Genomic DNA, 20,693 nt, shown 5'->3' with positions numbered 1-20,693 from the left:
ATTTATGAAAGTAGAAATTCTTGATTCTTCATACATTGTATTGCCACTGGACGCTAAGCAAACAACAAGCAATTAATCAATCATACATTGTATACGTCGATTCCTTATGGTACACAGTTTGGAATATATCCATTCTCTTTGATCTCGTTTTGATGTTTCAGCGACTGCTGTCTAAATGGATTTCCCAGTCACTTATTATGAGTAATAGGATAATACTATTTGGTATATGGATCCTTGCATGCAAGTTCTACATATCAGCTAGAAAGGATTCATGATATGTAAAGAAACTTCAACAGACACTTTTTCATTATCAGTGAATAGCCTAGGCCACTAAAGCCGAATTTGGAAATTGTTTTTCCATTATTTGCTTTGAAAATTATATGTTTCATTTCCATCCACATTTTTAATACCTTGGAGTCGATTTCACGAACACAAATTCTGTCTAAGACTGATTGTAAGTCATGAACAATTAATGCAGGATACTTACGGTCAATCTTAGTCATCAGGTTTTTTTTGTGAAACCGACTCCTGATGCTTTTTTAAACTTATTTTGAGTAAGTTTATCAAGTCTGGTACAACCACTAATTCTACATTTCATAAAACACAATTTTAGTAGTGAATTTAAATTGGAAGAATGAACAATGAAAAAAAAAAACAATATCCTGTTCCATAACCTGTATTCAAGCTAGCGCATGGGAAAATAGAATCTAATGTTTTTTGTATTTTTATTTAATATTCCGTATTTGTCCAATGAATAGACTTGTATGCCAACTGAAGCACGTTTCCGGTGCGAGATTTTCTCGCTGTGTTAAAGACCCATTAGTCGGGTCTTTGGTTTGTTTTTTTTGCTATATTTGGTTGTGTTTTTGTCTCTTTGATACATGAGTTATAAATACTCATGGACAGCAGCAATCGAGGAGAGACACAGTATTCCGCAGAACCCTTTTTCAATATTTTCTTTACAGAAACATATGGTTGAAAGGGATTGAAGAATTATTTTTCTTACGTGCAAGCTATAAGGTCCAAATATTGGCTCTTATTTTACCTCATCCTTTTATAGCAGTATACCTTCATCGGTGTACTTTGAGGTTAAAACAACAGCATAAAATTCAAAGATGGCTCAAAATCATTTATAATCTTTTTTAAAGTCTTGTAAAAAGACTGACTAAAATGATAATGAGGAAATTCATAACAAAAACTTGAATGATATAAGCAAAGCTATATATATTTATAATCTTTTATAAAACATTCATTCATTAGATACAGGAAGATGTGGTATGAGTGACAATGAGACAACTCTTCATTAATCCATTATGGTTACGAATGTTATTTGATCATGCAAAATCATGCAAAAAATGCAATACTGTAAGAAAGGCGAAAAATACCAGAGGGACATTAAACATGTCTAAAAAAGGAGACAAACAGAAAAACAACAGTACACAAAACACAACATAGAACATTAAAGACTAAGCAACACGAACCCCACCAAAAACTCGGGGTGATTTCAGGTAGTCCTGAAGGGTAATCAGATCCTGCTCCATTATCATATGTTGCATCCGCCGTGTTGCTCATTTTAAAAAGTACAAACCGGTAACAAGTATAATTCGGCAAGTCACATTCGTATTGAAAATTTCTCAGAGTCAACAGTAACAACAATGCATAACAAGTCAATTGTGTTTGTTTACATGCAAATTGTTTTAAAATGTCACACGTTTATTCTTTACGCTATTTTATACTAGTATTCAAACTTTAATTTTTAACACTCATGTTGGTATGGCATAGAGAACCACCGATGAAGCATTATTTAGCTGTGCAACATTTGGTGTATAGTATAATTGGTCATGTGTGTTAACGTTATTCAATTAAATTGCGACAACTTTCAGGTCTTGACTCTGTGAATGAAACAGATTCCGTAAAAATTAGCAATGACCACTAGATGTATGCTGTTATTTTGTTGTATCATTGCATTTGGAATGCTGTCTCATTGGTGTATACTCGTGTCTCTTTTTATTCATAAGATTTTATTAATAGTCTAATCATGATCAGTGCTAAAATTTCTCTTGTGAAGCCATCAACAGCCGAATAATGACCATGTATACGCATTTCAGCTGTTTTAAATTCAGATGCAAGCAACACTGAGACCTAGTAAACAGGCCAGAGAGAACATCAACACTTTTGTGGGAGTAAAATATTTGTTTTTTTGTAATGGTGTTCTACGGCTCCGTTATGGTTTTCCAAGTCAGTTTTAGGTTAGTTTACTGTTTTAGGAAATATGTATCTTATTTGTTATATGGTCATTGGCGTCTTTGATCATGAGATAGAAGGTTCAAGCCAGTAATAAGCTTTAGAGGACGGGTGAATCACCTTTTATAGAAAAAAGCAAACATACCCTTGTTATTGCTTACGTTTGACAAGGACCGTGTATAACTAATATACGTCCTTGCGTTTGATAATTTAACCTTTTTTTCAAGAATTAATATAGTTTTAGCCTATAAATAATTGCCCATATACAGTTTTCTTCTTACAGAAATTTACGGCCTATAACTTTGATAAAAATATCAAATGCACTGCACAGCTATGGATATATATGATTGTTTCCAAAATCAACTTGAATGGTTGGGAGAATATGGATTTTAATGATTAGCCGATGATATTCTATTTTTTTTATATAAAAATATCTTGAACTTATTTAACCGTGTGCTCTGTAAAGCTAAGAATTTTCTTCTTACAGAAATTTACGGCCTATAACTTTGATAAAAATATCAAATGCACTGCACAGCTATGGATATATGATTGTTTCCAAAATCAACTTGAATGGTTGGGAGAATATGGATTTTAATGATTAGCCGATGATATTCTATTTTTTTTATATAAAAATATCTTGAACTTATTTAACCGTGTGCTCTGTAAAGCTAAGAAAGACTTTATTTACTTGATTTCAGTATGTTTTCATTTTTTTGTAGCAAGATTCAAAAGTAAAGCAAAGGATTTTTCCGGTTCGCAGGATGATCAACATGTCGAATTCACATCATACATAGTGTATATGTTATTAAACTTTTTGTTCGTGTGCTATTCAAGCACGAATTAACTGTTTTTACGGTTATGAACCATAAAAAGTTTCTTACAATTCAATTCAAATCTTTATTGCCATAAAACTACATATGTATAGTATGTGACACAACATAACAAAATGAAAATAAAAAATAACAACAAGATCATTAATATACACACTGATAAAAGTAAATATTTTAAGAGTCCCCTGTCCTCAATTCAATAGACTATTTTAAAAAGGATCCTAGCTTATTTACCTGAATGTGTGAAATTTGGTTGACGATATATGTCATTTAAATTGGGTCCTACTAAAATGCGCCCGGGAGCGCCCGGGTGAAGAAAAAGCGCCCGGGGAAAAGAAAAAGCGCCCGGAGAAGAAAATATAGCGCCCGGGGAACAGAAAAAGCGCCCGGGGAAAATATATAGATATTTTATTGGCATGAGACAAATTTGTTAAGTTATGAACATTGATTTTTTTTTTTATTTTAGACAAGTAATTTGCAAATTCAGATAATAGACATTTGTAATAAAGCACAAAAACAAGTATATTTCAATTTTAACAATAATATATGAATACTTTTCAAAAGATTGATAATAATGGATCACAGTTTATGTGGAAGATTTATAAAATGTAAGACATCAAAAGACATGTTTTTCAAAAACGATATCAAAATAAGAAATGTATAAGACAACCCAAATTTCACAGATAAATAAAAAAAAAAGCAGTACTATACATGTTCCGTAGTTAAAACAAGGGGGTAAAAAACAGGTGTTTGGTTTAAATTTAAGTCTAAGCATTAAAACCCTGATAAGCATAGCCATTGAACATGTTGAAGCAGTTTCAGTTTTATAAAATGATTTAATAAATCTATCTTAGCATCTGTATAAAAAAGTGCTCACCATGCAGTTGCGAAAATATTAGACATCAGGCCACGATTATTTTTAAATAACAAAATATACATTTTGATCGAGGACAATGTCTTTCATGATTCTTCTATATATACTCTTATTTATATTTATTTACTTACTTATATACAATTTTGAAATCTAAAATGTAAAAGTGCAACAACACTTTAGATGTAGCATCGTACATATCCCCATTTATATTGAGGACAAAACAAGCAATAATTAGTTATTTTTAAAGGGAAAAAAATATTGTTAAAAAATATATAATTATCATTTTCTTCTCCCGGGCGCTAATTTTCTTCTCCGGGCGCTAATTTTCTTTCTCCGGGCGCTTTTTCTTTTCTCCGGGCGCTTTTTCTTTTCCCGGGCGCTCCCGGGCGCTTTTTAGTAGGACCGTTTAAATTTATTAAGTGGATATTCTCCTCGTTATAAAAAAATCAAAATAAACTTTTCTATTATTATGGTTTTTATTACAATATAAAAAGAAATGAATTTCATCTTACAAGTGTTGACAAACATATAATTCAGTGTACTCCATATTCATTTGAACAAGTAACATTCAAGCAGGAACATATATATATATTAACGTTAGATATACTGTTCCCAGATTCAAGTTAACATATATCCATCTTTATTTACTTTAAACTAACATATTTCAAGTGAAAGACATCATTTACTCTATAGATACATTAACAGTTTTTTTTGTTATTCATTAGATTATTTATTCATTTGATATCTAATACACTTATTTGTTATCTCTAATCCTGTACAACACAACCTCATCGACGCATGCCGGCTATACAAGTAGGGAGAAAATGGCTAGTGATATTTTTGCGGGAAATTAGAAGGGAGACAACTCAGAATTATTATTTATCATGCGACGTAAGGAAGAAAACCAAGAGATCCCAAACGACACAAGTATAAACCTGTTGGAGATGAACGAAATGATTGGTCTGGTCGAACACACACCGGCGTCTTCGTATAAATAGGGAGAAAATCTGCTAACGTAATGATTTTCTGAAATACTATCGCCAAGAAAGGTAAAGTATAGTCTGATGCATACTGTATTTATCTGTTTATTTGCACGTGATTTATTATTATGGTTCATTATATATGTGTAAATAATATTAGATTGCATTTAATTAAGTGATAATATACTATATAGCGCATTTCATTATCTTGTGAATTGATTAACAATCGATTACTAGTAAACAAAATTGTATCCCATAACATTTAGACAAACACAGAAAAACCTAAAAACAAGCCGGCCTTGTCGGACAAAAAGGGGGCGTGGCATGCGGAAGTGCTACCCTATGTACTAGAAGAATGTGATATTGATTTGTGTGTTACAGATGTAAAAATTGATTAATGACCAAAGAAATGATAATGATATATGCTTGCTATTTTTTTATCAATTAGGGGGAAAAAACTAATACTATAGATTTGAGTATCAAAACTGCAAAAGGTCTGACTGTTATTTATTAAGAGGGATAATAGAATGAAAGTTGGGAGTCAGTAGGTAGACTCATACCTGCAACTTTTCAAAATGCCCATGGGGGTTTTGCGTGCAAGATGGATCTTATAATTCTAAAAAAAACCTTCAAGAGGGTCTTCAAATATATAATAATGTTGTTTTTTGGCTTATTTATACTATTAAAGCCTATATCATTGTAAAATTAACTGTTTTGTTTAAAATTGTATACAAAATTGCTCTTACAAAGTTTCGATTTGGGTGCTTTCATGGGGGAAATCCCCCGCAAATAGTGACAGTTGGCAGGTATGTAAGACTTCTAAACATGTACCCAAGGAAACCATAGGTTGCAGAAATATGTAACAGTTTCTCTGTTGGGGAGGACTTGCCTACAAGAGTTGTCCTTCTATTGAGTGAGATATTTTAAAAACACTGTTGCAATAGACCACTTTCGAGTTTGTCCGTCTCTGAAAAAAACTTGTCAATTATGCGCGCCTTTATGACGTCATTTACCAGATAGAGGGGATCGCCTATATCCCTGTACTATTAACGTTCCATCAAGCTCTTATAGTGATCCTAATTGTGCAGGATAAACTAGAAATATTGTGTGTTCTGTATGTACTTTATGACATTTCCCTAATGACACCATTGCTGACTGTCAATTATGAGAATTCAATTTGCCAAATAATTCATGCAATATAGCATCATAGTTTTCCGACAAACTCACTCAACATGGGAACAGAAGTGAAGATTCCCCTAAAAGCATGAATGATGTTCACTAAAACCCAAATTTTTGACGGAAATGAATCGAACTTGAAAGTTGTCTATTGGCATTGATTACATGTGCCACTATTGAACATGTCAACATTTTCTTGTGTCAGTCCAAAATGGTCCATTCTTGTTAAACACAATCATCTTTGAGGTGTTTATGTTTAATTTTGTCAGAAATCAGAATAACTGTTATTACCATATTAAAATAGCCTCTGCATCTGTGCAAAATTGAAAATGTCAATAAATTAATTTCAAAGAAAAAAACTTGAAATGGTGACGACTTCGTCCCTATATCATTGTTTTATTCCACCTGACCTAAGCAATGCAGAGAAAAAGAAGAGATATTGTGCTTGAGTTCATGAAACAATTTACCTATACACTCTCTCCACTAAACCCCAGGAAAAAAAGATTTTGCAGGGATCTTGGACTTCATGTATGCTTAAATTTGGGCAAATTTTAACCTTCATAGAATCCGTGCAAATCTGTGCAATTCTGATCTCTGTTATTTGAATGGTCTGGGGTCAGCTATACAGAAATGATAAGTCAAGGATGGTGAGGTTTTGTGCAAATAAATGACAGTTGTGAATTCAATTTGATTCATTCATTCAATTTTTTTCCACAGATGCCACCAAAAAGGAAAGCCACAGGGAAAGCAGCTGCTGGTGGGAAGAAAGCCAAGAAAGAGGCTGCAGAGGAGGCTCCAAAGACAGTACATGATCACATAGCTTCACTGAAAGCTGCTGATGCTGGCAAGAAAAAGAAACATAAAGTAGATGATAGATTTCCTTATGCAGCATCAAGTGAGGTCAGTACAAGAAGTATATCATATCCATTGTGTCTGAATAAAATGTGTGTGTTTTTTAGCATAGAATCCAATGACATATTTTATTTCCAAAATACACAAGTACTGCACATGCTATCAGTGACAAACTTATTAAACATTATGCACAGAAAAATAGATGAAAGGCTTGATATAACTCTTAATTTCATGATTGTAGCATAAAAATGTAAATATCCAACATGTCAGAACACAGAATTAAGAAAAAAGAAATAATTGTCATGTTTTGTTTATTTCCAGGTTCATGACGATTATGACTGTATGTTGAACCAGACAAACATAGGACATAACAACAACAAGTATTACGTCATCCAAGTTCTCAAGGAGGGACCCACTTACTTTACATGGAACAGATGGGGTCGAGTTGTAAGTAAATACCATGACAACTAATTTATTAGCCCTGTATATTTAAATCTTGAACTCAAGACCAAAAGAAAAGAAAAAAAATCTGTTGAATGTTTTCCTGTAAAAAAACTATGTCAACCTTTTTTTTGTTCCCTTTTAGTTATTTAAGTCCCCTATAATAATCAACATTTAGAACAGGTTTATTTTGATAATAAACCAGGCAAGATCCAGTGTCTTTGTAAAGGATTAGTACAAAGCTGACATACTTTGGAAGAAAGAATACTTTTGGTACTGTTTTATGCTGATTGTTCATATAAATTTAAAATATATATATATATATGAATTCTGGGAAATTTGGGTTCAAATCACTGAAAGGTCTTCATCAATGAACTAAATGAATGATAAACAGGTAGAAAAATAAATATTTCTTAATAAGAAAGTTATTCAATTGTTTTGTTTCAAGCACCACATATTTAGCATTCATTTGTAGTCATTCTCAATTAACCTCGAACCTTAAAAAAAAATATACAATTAAGATACATGCCTTTATATTAGTGTTGTCAAATCATATACTTTTGCCTAACCGGTTACTCGGATAATCGTTTGACCGATTAACCAGTTAATCGGTAGTTTAAGTTGATGTTTGAAGGTCTTATCTATAGTACCTTACATATAGATAAAAGAAGATGGGGTATGAATGTCAACGCGAAAACCTTCCATCCAAGTCAAACATTTACGTTTTTATAATACGATGAGTTGAAGTTTGTCCTTTGGTATTATAAGGCTAGTATGTGAAGATTCCTGGCGAAGTTTGACTTTTAATAATCAAATACAACGTATCAACTATGGCGTTTGTACTAACTTGAGATGGAAAATAAAAAAAAACTTCTTGATCTCGTAGAATTTAATATGTCTGAAACCGATGATTCCTTCATTTTCACTTGTTGTCTCCAAAATAATGTGGAGTATTTCAATTTGAAATGATTAAGCCAAAGCTTGCTACTCGTACTATCAAGTATATATTGATTACATTCACATTGGTTTGCATTGCACAATTTTTGAGTTAGCATTTCGTTTAAAGTATGACAAAGCCTTGCACGACGGAGATTGCACATTCAGATGTAGGTCTTCACAATATAAGAACAAAAATGAAATAATGAAGTAAATCGTAAAATTTAATCATATTACTGATTTAAAGTTACTGTCAAAAAGTCATGTATACTAATGATGTTTCCTTAAGATCTTGCCCCGAGCTGAGAGACAAGTTCTAATTAATTTTATATTTTTGGATTAACAATAGCAATCAATATACTGGACAATTGATCTGTCAAATTAATTACCACGACGACAATTTTTAAAGTAAACATAACTATTTAATGATGATTTCAATAAAAATTTGTATCAAGTCTATCAAAATCAAATAAAAAGTCTGATTAACCGGTTAGTGTTTTTGGTATTCCCTATTCGGTCGTTAAAACTGTTAACAACACTACTTTATATGTATTAAAAAAGTTATACAAATTGCTTGAGCACTTGGCCTAGTAAATTCATACATAAATCAAGGAAGTTGACCCTCTTTTATTCCTTTTTTTATTTTTTTATTGTTCATGTAAATCAACAATTTCAGTTCTCATTATTTGAACTCATGATCATGTTTTAACATACATTTACTTGAATTACATTTACTCTGTTATAGGGAGAACCTGGCGCAACTGCACAAAAACCATTTGGAAATGTCAATGATGCCATTAAAGATTTTGAGAAGAAATTTAGAGACAAAACCAAGAATAGTTGGGCAAACCGATCTAGCTTTAAACCAGTGCCAGGCAAATACACAATGATAGAAATGGCAGGAGAGGACGAAGATGAAGTAGATGTAAGCAAAGTTTGTTCCAGGTTCAAAGTCAGAGGCTGATTTAGGCCAGACCCCCCCTTTCCTCGGAAAAAAATTTGGTTGATTATGTAGGCAGTCAGTGGGCCCAAACTTATGAAATTTTCTGGATCTACCACTGGAATATCCCAAGTTAAGTCTCTATGAGATGAAACATAGAGATAATATCTTGGAAACAGAACGTAAACAAAACAAAATATTAATGAATATTATATATCTCTCCAAAAGAGGCGGTTTGTGAAATAGCTGTATTTACAAAGTGCAAACTCATGGCAGATTGGGAGGGGGCATGATTGTCCATAATGATAAAAGTATTGGCTAGGTTAGGGAGAGGCAAATTTGTTTAGACAATTGTATGCATAAATAAATTTTTCACGCCTTGTTGAGGTGTTGAAGTGCTACCCTGGTCTATCCGCACTTTTGTATGTCTGTTTGTCCTTACATCTGTACATCTGAAAATAAGTTTCTGATGTCAAATTTAGTTTCCCCAAACGTTATGAAACTTATGCACAAGGCTCATTATCACACATCACATATCAAGTTTGAATTTGTGTCTTGTAACTTTTACTGCCCTTGAGTTATGTCCCTTTCTATTTTTAAACGTGGGAATCATCCATGTCCTATGGATACATATGGATCAACAAGGGTTGGTTAGTATGCCTTCATAGTGAAATTTTGTTGCTGGGTTACTGCCTTATTGATGTTGACTTTACATATACATGTACTGGTATTTTAAAAATTTGAGTTGTAGATATATGAGTTTAAGGAATATCTTCTCTATTAAAAAAAAATGCAAATATTTCTGAGGCAATTAGTGAAAAGTTCAGAAAAAGAAACTAGTTCAAAATATTTTGTTGTTGTTGTTGATTTATTGATTTATATAAAGATACATGAGGAAAACAAAGGAAGGAATTACTTTAGAAAATATTGTCATTTGTGTTACAGGCACCAACTGTTAAAACCCCAACAGGACCAACAGCTGCCTGTACTCTAGATGCTCCAACACAGTCCCTCATGAAGCTGATATTTGACCATGACATGTTCAACGATGCAATGAAAAGTTTTGATATTGGTATGTTCATTTAGAAACTGTATTTGCTATTTGTATGTACTACCAAAAATATAAAAACTTATAAGGACGTAGTTTTCATTTAAATCAAAGTTTAAATGAAAAAGTTTAAGTTTGTAGGACATGATGGGGAAAACCATTTCCTTTAATTTTCAAAAAAAATAAAAAAACATTGCACTATATTATTTTTGAATTTACAGCATCACATAGCTACTATTTATTATCTTTTTCTAGTAACTGAGTAAATGTATTTATGCATATAAATGACCATACAATATGTATATTAGATTTGTATATACAATATATATGATTTATCCTGATAAAAGCCAATTCATCTTTTCTTATAGCATTCCACTAAAATTTGAAAAACATTTTTTTTTGTCCTCAGATGTGAAGAAAATGCCTTTAGGTAAACTAAGTAAGTCACAGATTGCCAAAGGATTTGAATGTCTGGATGACATAGAAAAAGCCCTCAATGCTAAAAAACCAAAGAATACATTAACAGCTCTGTCATCTACATTCTATACATTGATCCCACACAACTTTGGACGTCTTATTCCACCAATCATTGATACCCTTGAAACACTCAGATCTAAGATGGACATGCTTCTGGTAAGAATTTATGTCATTGTTATTTGAGTTTTATTGACTATGTTGTTTTACTTTTTCGTCTTCTGAAGTTAATTCAGTAATTAAGGGCTGGTCCAAGAATTAAAGTTCACCCTGTAATTCCATAAAACATAATATATACTCTTGAGTGGAACATTGTGATTTTTTTTTAGAAAGATTGTTTGTCAAAAAATTATATTTTTTCTGATCAAAGTATATGAGAACTATTGAAATGTAATCATTTAAAAAAATAACAAACGTATTTTACAGTCTATGTTTAATATGCTTTCCTAGCTGCAACATTGTCCATGTGTGCTCTGCCATTTTAACTGCTAAAAAGCCTATCAATCCATCAAGCAAACACTTTGTTTGATTTCTGCTAAAAATTTCAGTTTCCGTCATTGGAAATGTTTATTTTCTTATTGCATTATATTATTGTATAACACTGTATATGATATTAAGTTATGTTTATGTTTTCATTTCAGGTTCTAGGAGACATTGCATTGGCCCAGGAAATGGAGAAGGAGAGAGACAAGATGGCTGTAAGTTTGATGTTTATTTTTCCAGAAACTTCAGTATCTAAGAATGTTCTTAAAAAAGTGTAAGAAATACTGAGACAACAAAGAAAGTTATCTTACCGTGTCATTGTTAGACATACAAGTCTAAGATATGATTATAAAGAGATGTAGTATGATTACAAATGTGACAACTTAACTATTGTGGGTCTCATTGGGGTCTAAGCGTGACGCGGGATTGCCGGATTTTGTAAACGGGACACGTAAAAGTTGAATTATTGTGTCGTGAAAATGGGAAATGAAGTCTTGCAGGACACGGGAAATTACAAAAAAATGAGAATTGCTTACGTACATATTGTAAGTGGGATACGGGAATCTGACAAAACAGTAAGCAGGATCCGGGATCAGAACCCCCCCAATGAGACCCCCACTATACACCAAAGCCCAAAGGATGAGGATGTTTACCAAGTTCTGGTGATGTAAACAAATTTATTTTAATTTAGTCATTTTTTTTTTACCATTGCCATTAAATGTACCATTGTTACACAGTCATTTCATTATTCAATAAGATTTCACATAACAGCGAAAGTTATGTTATTAGAAATTGCTGCACTCATGCTCAAATCTCAAAACTTTAAAACTTAATACCTTTTTCTTAATGTTATTGACAATTATTACTCTTTGTTTTATTCAAACATGGTATCAAGAAATGAACCAGTAATATAGCTCAAGAGCCAAAAATTAGCATCACTATGGCCTTAGCTTTGATAATGACAATTTCTTCAAGATTGCTTTACAAATTATTTGTTTTGTATGTAATGAAAAATGACTGGTTTATTTCAGGGTTCAAAGAAAGATAAAGACAAACCTGCTCATCCTCTTGATGTCAATTACAATTTACTGAAATGTGACCTTGAGAGAGTTGACCCTAAGAGTAAAGAATATAAAGTAAGTAAAAATTAAAGACATTTCATTTATCACAAGTGACAAATGTTCACATTTAAGTAGAATAAGTAGAAGCTTCACCATATAAACCAACCCCCCATAAGAAAATTATGAATACCATATTGTAAACAAGAAATGATAAGTTAGCTGAGGAATTATAAATTTAAGAAAACAAAATGTCTGTATAGCTGTTTATTTAATAATGGAGGATTTGCACTTAAAATAATATTTTACACAAAATTAGCCTTATTTTAAATTTATTTGTATCATCAGATATTGGAGACTTATACAGATAATACCAAATGTACTGGATGGAGACCATGTAAGATTAAACATGTATGGAAAATGAACAGACACCCTGAGGTAAGCTGACACCACTGACCAACTTTTTTTCTTTGTAGTTCATATATGTTTCACACTTAATTATAATGTAGTCTGCATAAGATAGGGTACCTTTAAATTTTGAAAATTAGATATAAGAAGATGTGGTATGAGTGCCAATGATACAACTCTTCATCCAAGTCACAATTTGTAAATGTAAACCATTATAGGTCAATTAGTATGGCCTTTAACATGGAGCCTTGGCTCACACCGAACAACAAGCTATAAAGGGCCCCAAAAATGACTAGGAGCCTGTAATTCAGTGGTTGTCGTTTGTTTATGTGTTACATATTTGTTTTTCGTTCATTTTTTTACATAAATAAGGCCGTTAGTTTTCTTGTTTGAATTGTTTTACATTGTCTTATCGGGGCCTTTTATAGCTGACTATGCGGTATGCACTTTGCTCATTGTTGAAGGCGACCTATAGTTGTTAATGTCTGTGTCATTTTGGTCTATTGTGGATAGTTGTCTCATTGGCAATCATACCACATCTTCTTTTTTATATAGTGTAAAACCATTCAAAAAGGAAAACCAACTATATAAAAAAAGAGAAACGAGAAAGACTTATGAACCACACCAACAAAAAACAGCCACTGAACATCAGGTTTCTGACTTAGTACAGGTGCAAGCAAATGCAGCAGGTTTAAACTTTTTAAACCCATTAGTTATATTACACTTTTAAACTGACATCATTAGAAGCAGGCGAGACACTGGACCCTTTCAAAGCATTTAAGAAAGTATCACTCTGTCATAAAGCCAAACATTTTAAAGATAAACATTTGAAAACTCTAGACCAATTTAAAATATATCCATGTTGCAAAGTGTCAGCTTCTGAACTAATAATGTCTTGTCTAATGTTCTGTTTACATATAGTAAAATCTATTTCCAAATGTGGGTTTTTGATATTTAAAGTATTACCCTCCTGGATTCTTGTCTTAAAACTTAAATCATTTATTTAAAAAAACTTTTATTATTAAATGCCATCATTGCTAAAATTGTTGAAAAGTAGAAATAAAATGAGAATGAATTTCATTAAATTTGTTTGTAAATAGTTAACAAAATCTATAATTTTTCAGGGAGACAGAGTCAAAGCACATGATAAAATTACCAACAGGAAATTATTGTGGCATGGAACAAATGTGGCTGTAGTGGCGGCTATTTTGAAGAGTGGACTACGTATCATGCCACACAGTGGAGGCCGAGTTGGAAAAGGAATTTATTTTGCTTCAGAGAATGGAAAGTCTGCAGGATATAGTAAGTACCAACAGTGCATATTCAGGTGGAGGGTTCTGTGGGTTGGAACCCCCCTTTTTTTGGACGAACAATGCATTTGAATGGGACATATGGTTGGAACCCACCTTTATCCTGGTTTGGCAACCCCCACTTTTAAAAATGGCTGGATCCTCCCCTGACCAAGATTTATGAAAGATTACAATGTAATTTTGCAGCTTTACAGTCAAATTGAAATTGAAAAAATAATAAATTGTTAATGACATAAATCTGATTTGGACTTGTTACTCAGAAATACAATTTATTTGGGCTCACCATAATTAGGAATATAAATGCTCAGTGAACCTATCATTTCAAGTTCAGTTTTTAGTTAAGACCATTATTTTTGTTTAAGTAAAATTGTCTGTTTCTACAGCTTGTTTAACATTTAAATTCACCACATTCAAAACCAACTGTTCAGAATTTTTTTCACACCAATAAATGTAAATAAGCCATGGATCAATAAAATGCTCGCTCAGTTAAGTTAACGGATATTTTTCATATATCCTATGTCTTGATTGAAAGAAATTGAGCATCTTTAAAATATCTCCTGTTATTGATAAAATGGTGATGGTTGCTTAACGTCCAGTGGCAAATATTCAATGCATGTTCTGAACGATATTAATAAATGAACAATAAATAGGCAGATATCTTTTCATCGTAATGATTTCTGCAAAGCTATGCCTCCTTCTGAATCTGTAAACAAGCATTGAAATATTGCTATTGAGGCTGGTTATGATATATTGTACAAGAGAGTTATATGGAGCAGTCTTTTTGTTGAAAAATACACTATGAAAAAATTGGATATTTTTTCTTCGAAAAGTATATTTAATTTTTTTTTTATTTATTTAGCTTGTCCAGCAGGAAAAAGAGGCATCATGTTTTTGAATGAAGCTATTTTGGGTAAAGAAAAACATATCGCCAGGGATGACTCTTCACTGGTAAAAGCTCCAGCAGGGTTTGATTGTGTTGTTGCTAAAGGATGGACTGAACCAGGTAAAAGTTATTTCCCCTTCCTATTTCCATGACAGTAATTCAAAACACAAATATTCATATTTAGCCATATGCAAATTAGGTGATATATTAGTTGCAGATGTCAACTCACTAAATCCAACATGATGAGAAAAAAATATACATCTTAAGGTAATGTCTGGCCTAAAACAGTGAGCCTAAGTCAACACATATGGCTAAGCCTCAACATTGGAATAAGTTTTAAGCTATATGTTTGCAAGTGAAGTCACACATTTTCTATGAATCCACAAAGTTCTTCTTGCTAAGAGATGTGCAATGCCAATTGCTAATGGAAATTTTGAACTAGTGGTATTTAAGGGAAAACATTATAATAAGTTTGAAATGTCCAAGGGAGCTTGCTATGCCTAATAATGTCAATATATATGTTATATTTAGCTGACTGTAAAGGGATTAGTCTGTTTTGGTCAAATAGCTCTTCAACTCTTTCTGTTCTCATACATCTTTGGCTTTTAAAAATTCAGCTATGAGCTTTCCTGACGAAGAAATGTCCGGGAAAGGGCTTTGAGGCATGAAATTTATAAAGTGTTGTTTCATTCTTCATAACTTTGTTATAAGTTAATACATATTTTATTTATTACAGATCCATCAAAGGACACATTTTTGACATTAGATGGAAAGAAGGTAATCGTACCACAAGGCAAGCCCATCAGCCAGAGTACATTTGCAAACAAAAGCAGCTTCAGCCAGAGTGAATACTTGGTCTACCAAGAAAACCAAGTACGAATGAGATACATCTTTGAAATGGAAATGTAAGATGTGAAAAGATTTGATAGAGTGAAGGAGTTATTTCCCCTCTTAAAGGAATATTCCACTTATGTTGAATTAACCTAGTTTTGCTATTGTAATTTAGATGTGAAAAGATTTTATAGACAAAGGACAATCTGGTTTTTTTTTAACAAGTAGAAATGTGAAAATTCCTTGGAACATTGTTTCTATATTTTAGCCAATAGACAAGAGTTAGTTTTTATTTAGTTATAGAACCTAACCAATGGGGGATGTTGAGTTATTGTATTTTGTTTTATTAGAGGTACTAACCATTTATATACAAGATAGATTGTTAATGTTGTGTTAAGACTCGTTATGAAACAATCAGTCAATTGTTATGTTTGTTTGGTAGTACATTAATTTAAAACTTTATTGTTAATTTTTTTTAATTTTAATAATTTTTATACTTTTGAACTGATTTAAGATACATGGTTGTTTATTAGTGCTTGGTTGTTATTCTATTCAAAGTTAGCATTAAATTTCTGCTTTATTATTTTAACTTCTCTTTGGTCACTATATGTTGTCTACTGGAGAAAAAAACCAATGAAAATCCAGTTTTGTTGTTGTAAAGGATATTTTATGACTTAATTTGTGTCAAAAGATAAATACACCTTCTTAAAAAAAAAAAAAAAAAAAGAATAAAAAAAATGATAACTATAGAAATAGAAGAATTATCAAAAAGAAAAGAAAAGTATATGTCATTTTATAGTACCAGTATATTAGCCTGGTTTTTTAATCTAATAATGAATATGCTTTTCCCTTATAAAGCAAAAAAAAAAGAATATTGTTTTGTTAAGATTATTTACTGCTGAGTATATGTGTGACATTTTTATTATATATATACACCTTACTGTGTTAATTCTAGAAAAAAACAAAATTACGTCAAAATTCATTTATATCATTCAAATATCAAAAGTGTTTGACACAATGATCTTTATAGGATAAAGAGTGAATGAGTTATTTCCCCTTTTAAAGGAATTATATTACATCCATTATAAATATACCTAGTTTGCTATTGTAAGAAAGATAGGAAAACAGGATGCTTATAGAAATTCCTAAAACATGCAATAAATTTTTTTTTTTTTTTACATATAGTTATGAAACCATTTGGGAATGTATTTTCTCTAAAATTCCTGTATTATAAGATGCACCAATTTTCTGTTTTATGTATATGTGAAGTTTTCATGAACATAAAAAATGTTTATATATATAAATATATATAACCCTGTATAGATGTATTATCTATTGGTTCTGCTTCATCAAAATGTGGCTGTGTTAAACTGAAATAGGAAAACAATGATCTGTGATAGTCTGCTGCCAAAGGGAGATAATTGTTGTTTTATGTAAAAAGTCATAAAAAATGTAAAAAAAAATGATAAAAAATACAAGTAAAAATAAGATTGATATATTAATATAAAAGATTGATAAAATAAAAATAAAAAATGAGAAAAAAGATACAATATCTAAAATGGAAATAAAATTCACAAATAAGTGTATAATTAACATAATAAAAATATTAGTGCAACCAAATTTAATGGACTGTCTTATTATGAAAAATTGAAGACTTTTTTGCTGCTAATAGAGAATTTCAAATTTTGTCAATACATTCCTTGGAGGTTATAGACATGTTTGTTAGACATACTGACTGTAAATAAATAACAAATTGTCAAATTGAAAGAAATTTGATTTATATAAACTACTCTGCCTCATGTCAATAGATTTTAAAGCGATTCAAATGAACAAAACAAAAATGGTATCAATAAAATTTATATGCAACAAAAAAATGACTTTTTATGATAATAATGATTACTTCCTTCAAGCAAAAGATTCTGTTTCAGTCATACTCTGTATGGAGATGACTGGCTCATCGGGAGCTGTGATTTATAAGTACACTTGTACCCCCACACATGTTTCATGTTTATTTTGCACTATTTGTCAAATTTCTGTTTGATTCACTAGCAGTGTATTGTAATTGGTGTATACCCTTAACCTTATCCAAACTTTGGAAAGTAGAAACATTTAATATAAGTTTGATTCAAATATAGAGATTCATTTATTAGATTATAGATTAATAATATTTTAAAAAATTGGATAGAATTGTAGTATGGTTATAAGGTGAAGATTATTATTCATGGGAGGGTATTTTAATCAAGACTTTTATAATCGTTTTGTATGAATTTTAATTATATTTTTAAATTATTTTTAAAACACTATTAGACCTTTATATTAGGGTAAAGAAAACAAAGATGTTAAATGTAATGTTCAATTTAATGTTCAATTTTATATCTTTTATTCCTTCACAACTATCAAATATTAATCATCTTTTTATCATATCTCATTATTAACACGTCATTGTATAAGAATAATTTCATTTCTTCTTTCAAATTTGTATTATTGTTAAAATCATCCATATATTTTTAAGATTGCACTTCAATTTATTAGAAGTTACTTCTGATGTTGATGTTATAGTTATTTATCTGTATTGAAAAAGAAGGGAAATTCTAATTTTTAATTATGCTAAATCAAAAGTTGAATAAACTCATTATAAAAACCAATATTTGTTTATTGAGTTTTGAAAAAGAAATTTCATTCATATTAAAGGAAAAACAATATGTCCTTCTATTGCAGTTCCCATGACATCAACATTTGTTGGAAATAGCATTTAAAAACATATTACATAAGTTTCATTAATTTATAGTTTTTAACATAGTAATTTTGATTAAAAAAAAATATGAATCAAATATATCCTGAGTTTCCATGGTAAAATAACCATTGCTTATATGTCTCATCATAGCAAAACACTGCCCTGAAGTTTAGATAGTTTATGTATAGATAGCTTTTGATTGACACAATGTAATCATGAGTTATTTCCCTTTAATTGGTATGTTGGAAACAATGGCACAAATGCCTTGTTTGTATTAAATCTTTCAATTTGGTTAGTCAAAAAGGAAAAGCTATTAGGTACACCTTTACATGATGTCCAAGGGAAATACCTCAAACATGAGTTATTTCCCTTTAATTGTCATGTTGGAAACATTGGCACAAATGCCTTGTTTGTGTTAAATATTTCAATTTGGTTAGTCAAATAGGAAAGGCAATCAGCTGGTACATCTTTGCATAACAGTTAAGGGAAATAACTCTGAACTCAAACTACGTCATATTGAAACCTATTTATACAATCACACCTCATTTAACTTCACATTTAAACCTTTTTTTTTTATCATAAATCTCAACAAACTTTTATCATATTTTATATATATATATAATAAGTATGTCCATGCAGGGTGTTTTAGTATTTCAAATGTACAGGGAATGCAAGTTTGTAGTGTATTTTTTTTTAACTCATTCACAACCATGTCTTGGTGATCATTGTACATTTAACATCAAATTTTACTTCATCAATTATTCATATTTTTTCCTGTTTTTTACTTTGATTTTTTTTGTCTGTGAATGTATAAAAGCTGCTTAATAATTAATATCAATACTTTTCAAAAAGACTTTATGACAAATAATGTTTTAGTGCCATTTTTAAATATGATTGTTTTTAAACTGTTAATCATTTGACCTTTATCATAACAGTAATTATACCGTTTTAATTCATGTCATAATTTGAGACAAGACTTACATCCACATTATTTGGTCTCTGGTGGAAATTTGTCTTATTGGCATCCATACAATGTCTCTCTATTTTTATACCGAGTCAATCACATTTATTTCAATTTAATCCTAAATATTTTCACTTTTTATTTAATTCTTATTTTTAAGTATATAAATTTTTATTTTATTTTCTTTGGTATTTTTAGTTGTTGGATTGCTGTTTTATCAACGTTTATGCCCTATATTCTTTATTGTATATGCATTGTGTTTTATTGCTTTTATTCATGAAATTTAAATTACAGAGATGCTGCTCATAAAAATCACTTATTAATACAAAATATTTCATATCACGAAAAATGTGTGATATTTGTTGATTTGTTGTTTGTTTTGTAAGAATTGTGTTTGTGTGTTAAAATGTCAGTTTTAAACATTTTGAAGTATATTATTGCTATAACTACTGATTTAAACATTAGAGTACTGTAAATTACAGATATTTTTGGGTGCATTTGTAATTGCTATTTTTGAATAAATCACACAAATGCTTGATTAATAACTGTGAATTAATTTATTTTCATGGATACCATTTTATTAACTCTGAAAAAAATGTATTTTCATGGATATTTGAATTCATGGTTTTGCCAAAGTTTCCATTCAAGCAGATAGAAAATATGCACTTTATTTAACATTTAAATTACTGGGGCCGGTTTCACGAAGCTATCCTAAGACCTGTCCTCAGATATGTCTTATGACATGTCTTATGATCCTACTATGACTATCCTAGGACATATCTCAGACCTTGTCTCGAAGCTATCTTAGGATAATCTTAGCTAAGATATCCTAATCCTGTCGCAATTTCTTTAAATTTTCAAATATTAACATGGGTTAATTGAAACATTCATGTAAATGTAGTATGTGTTTCCCATGAAGTACTAAACGTATTGATTAATATTCCATTATTGATATAATTTTTAAAACTAATATAAAATATTAGAATAGTGAATATATAAAAATAATGTATTAATAATACACCAATCTACATATAAAAATTCAAATACAAATTTAAGAGAAAAAAAATAACGTGAGGTTTTTTTTTTTTAGGTAAAAGTGAGTTGAATTCATTTTGTCACTGTATCGGTTACACTATAAAATGAATACGGTTAAAGGATAAAATCGTGCATTCTCCCTATAAATATATCGAATGTATTGTATTGTCATTGTTGATAATTTGTCAACCGATA

The 20,693-nt window shown here is 30.7% G+C and overlaps 1 protein-coding gene across 2 annotated transcripts; it reads left to right on the top strand.

The window, feature by feature from the left end:
• The first annotated feature begins 4,857 nt into the window (after positions 1–4,857).
• Positions 4,858–16,506, top strand: LOC143082840 (protein mono-ADP-ribosyltransferase PARP3-like). Of its 2 annotated transcripts, XM_076258805.1 has the most exons (13): positions 4,858–4,997; positions 6,822–7,004; positions 7,278–7,403; positions 9,079–9,258; positions 10,219–10,345; positions 10,731–10,954; positions 11,437–11,493; positions 12,310–12,414; positions 12,685–12,774; positions 13,869–14,046; positions 14,914–15,057; positions 15,674–15,867; positions 15,963–16,506. In XM_076258805.1, the coding sequence occupies exons 2-12, from the start codon at positions 6,822–6,824 to the stop codon at positions 15,844–15,846; spliced, it is 1,587 nt and encodes a 528-aa protein (XP_076114920.1). In that variant the 5' UTR covers positions 4,858–4,997; the 3' UTR covers positions 15,847–15,867; positions 15,963–16,506. The 2 variants fall into 2 exon arrangements, with proteins under 2 accessions (XP_076114920.1, XP_076114912.1); XM_076258797.1 differs by having other exon boundaries at positions 15,674–16,483.
• Positions 16,507–20,693: the final 4,187 nt, after the last annotated feature.

Source organism: Mytilus galloprovincialis, chromosome 1 (assembly GCF_965363235.1).
Source record: "Mytilus galloprovincialis chromosome 1, xbMytGall1.hap1.1, whole genome shotgun sequence".
In the NCBI taxonomy this organism is placed as follows: domain Eukaryota; kingdom Metazoa; phylum Mollusca; class Bivalvia; order Mytilida; family Mytilidae; genus Mytilus; species Mytilus galloprovincialis.
This window is presented reverse-complemented; position numbering and strand designations above follow the sequence as displayed.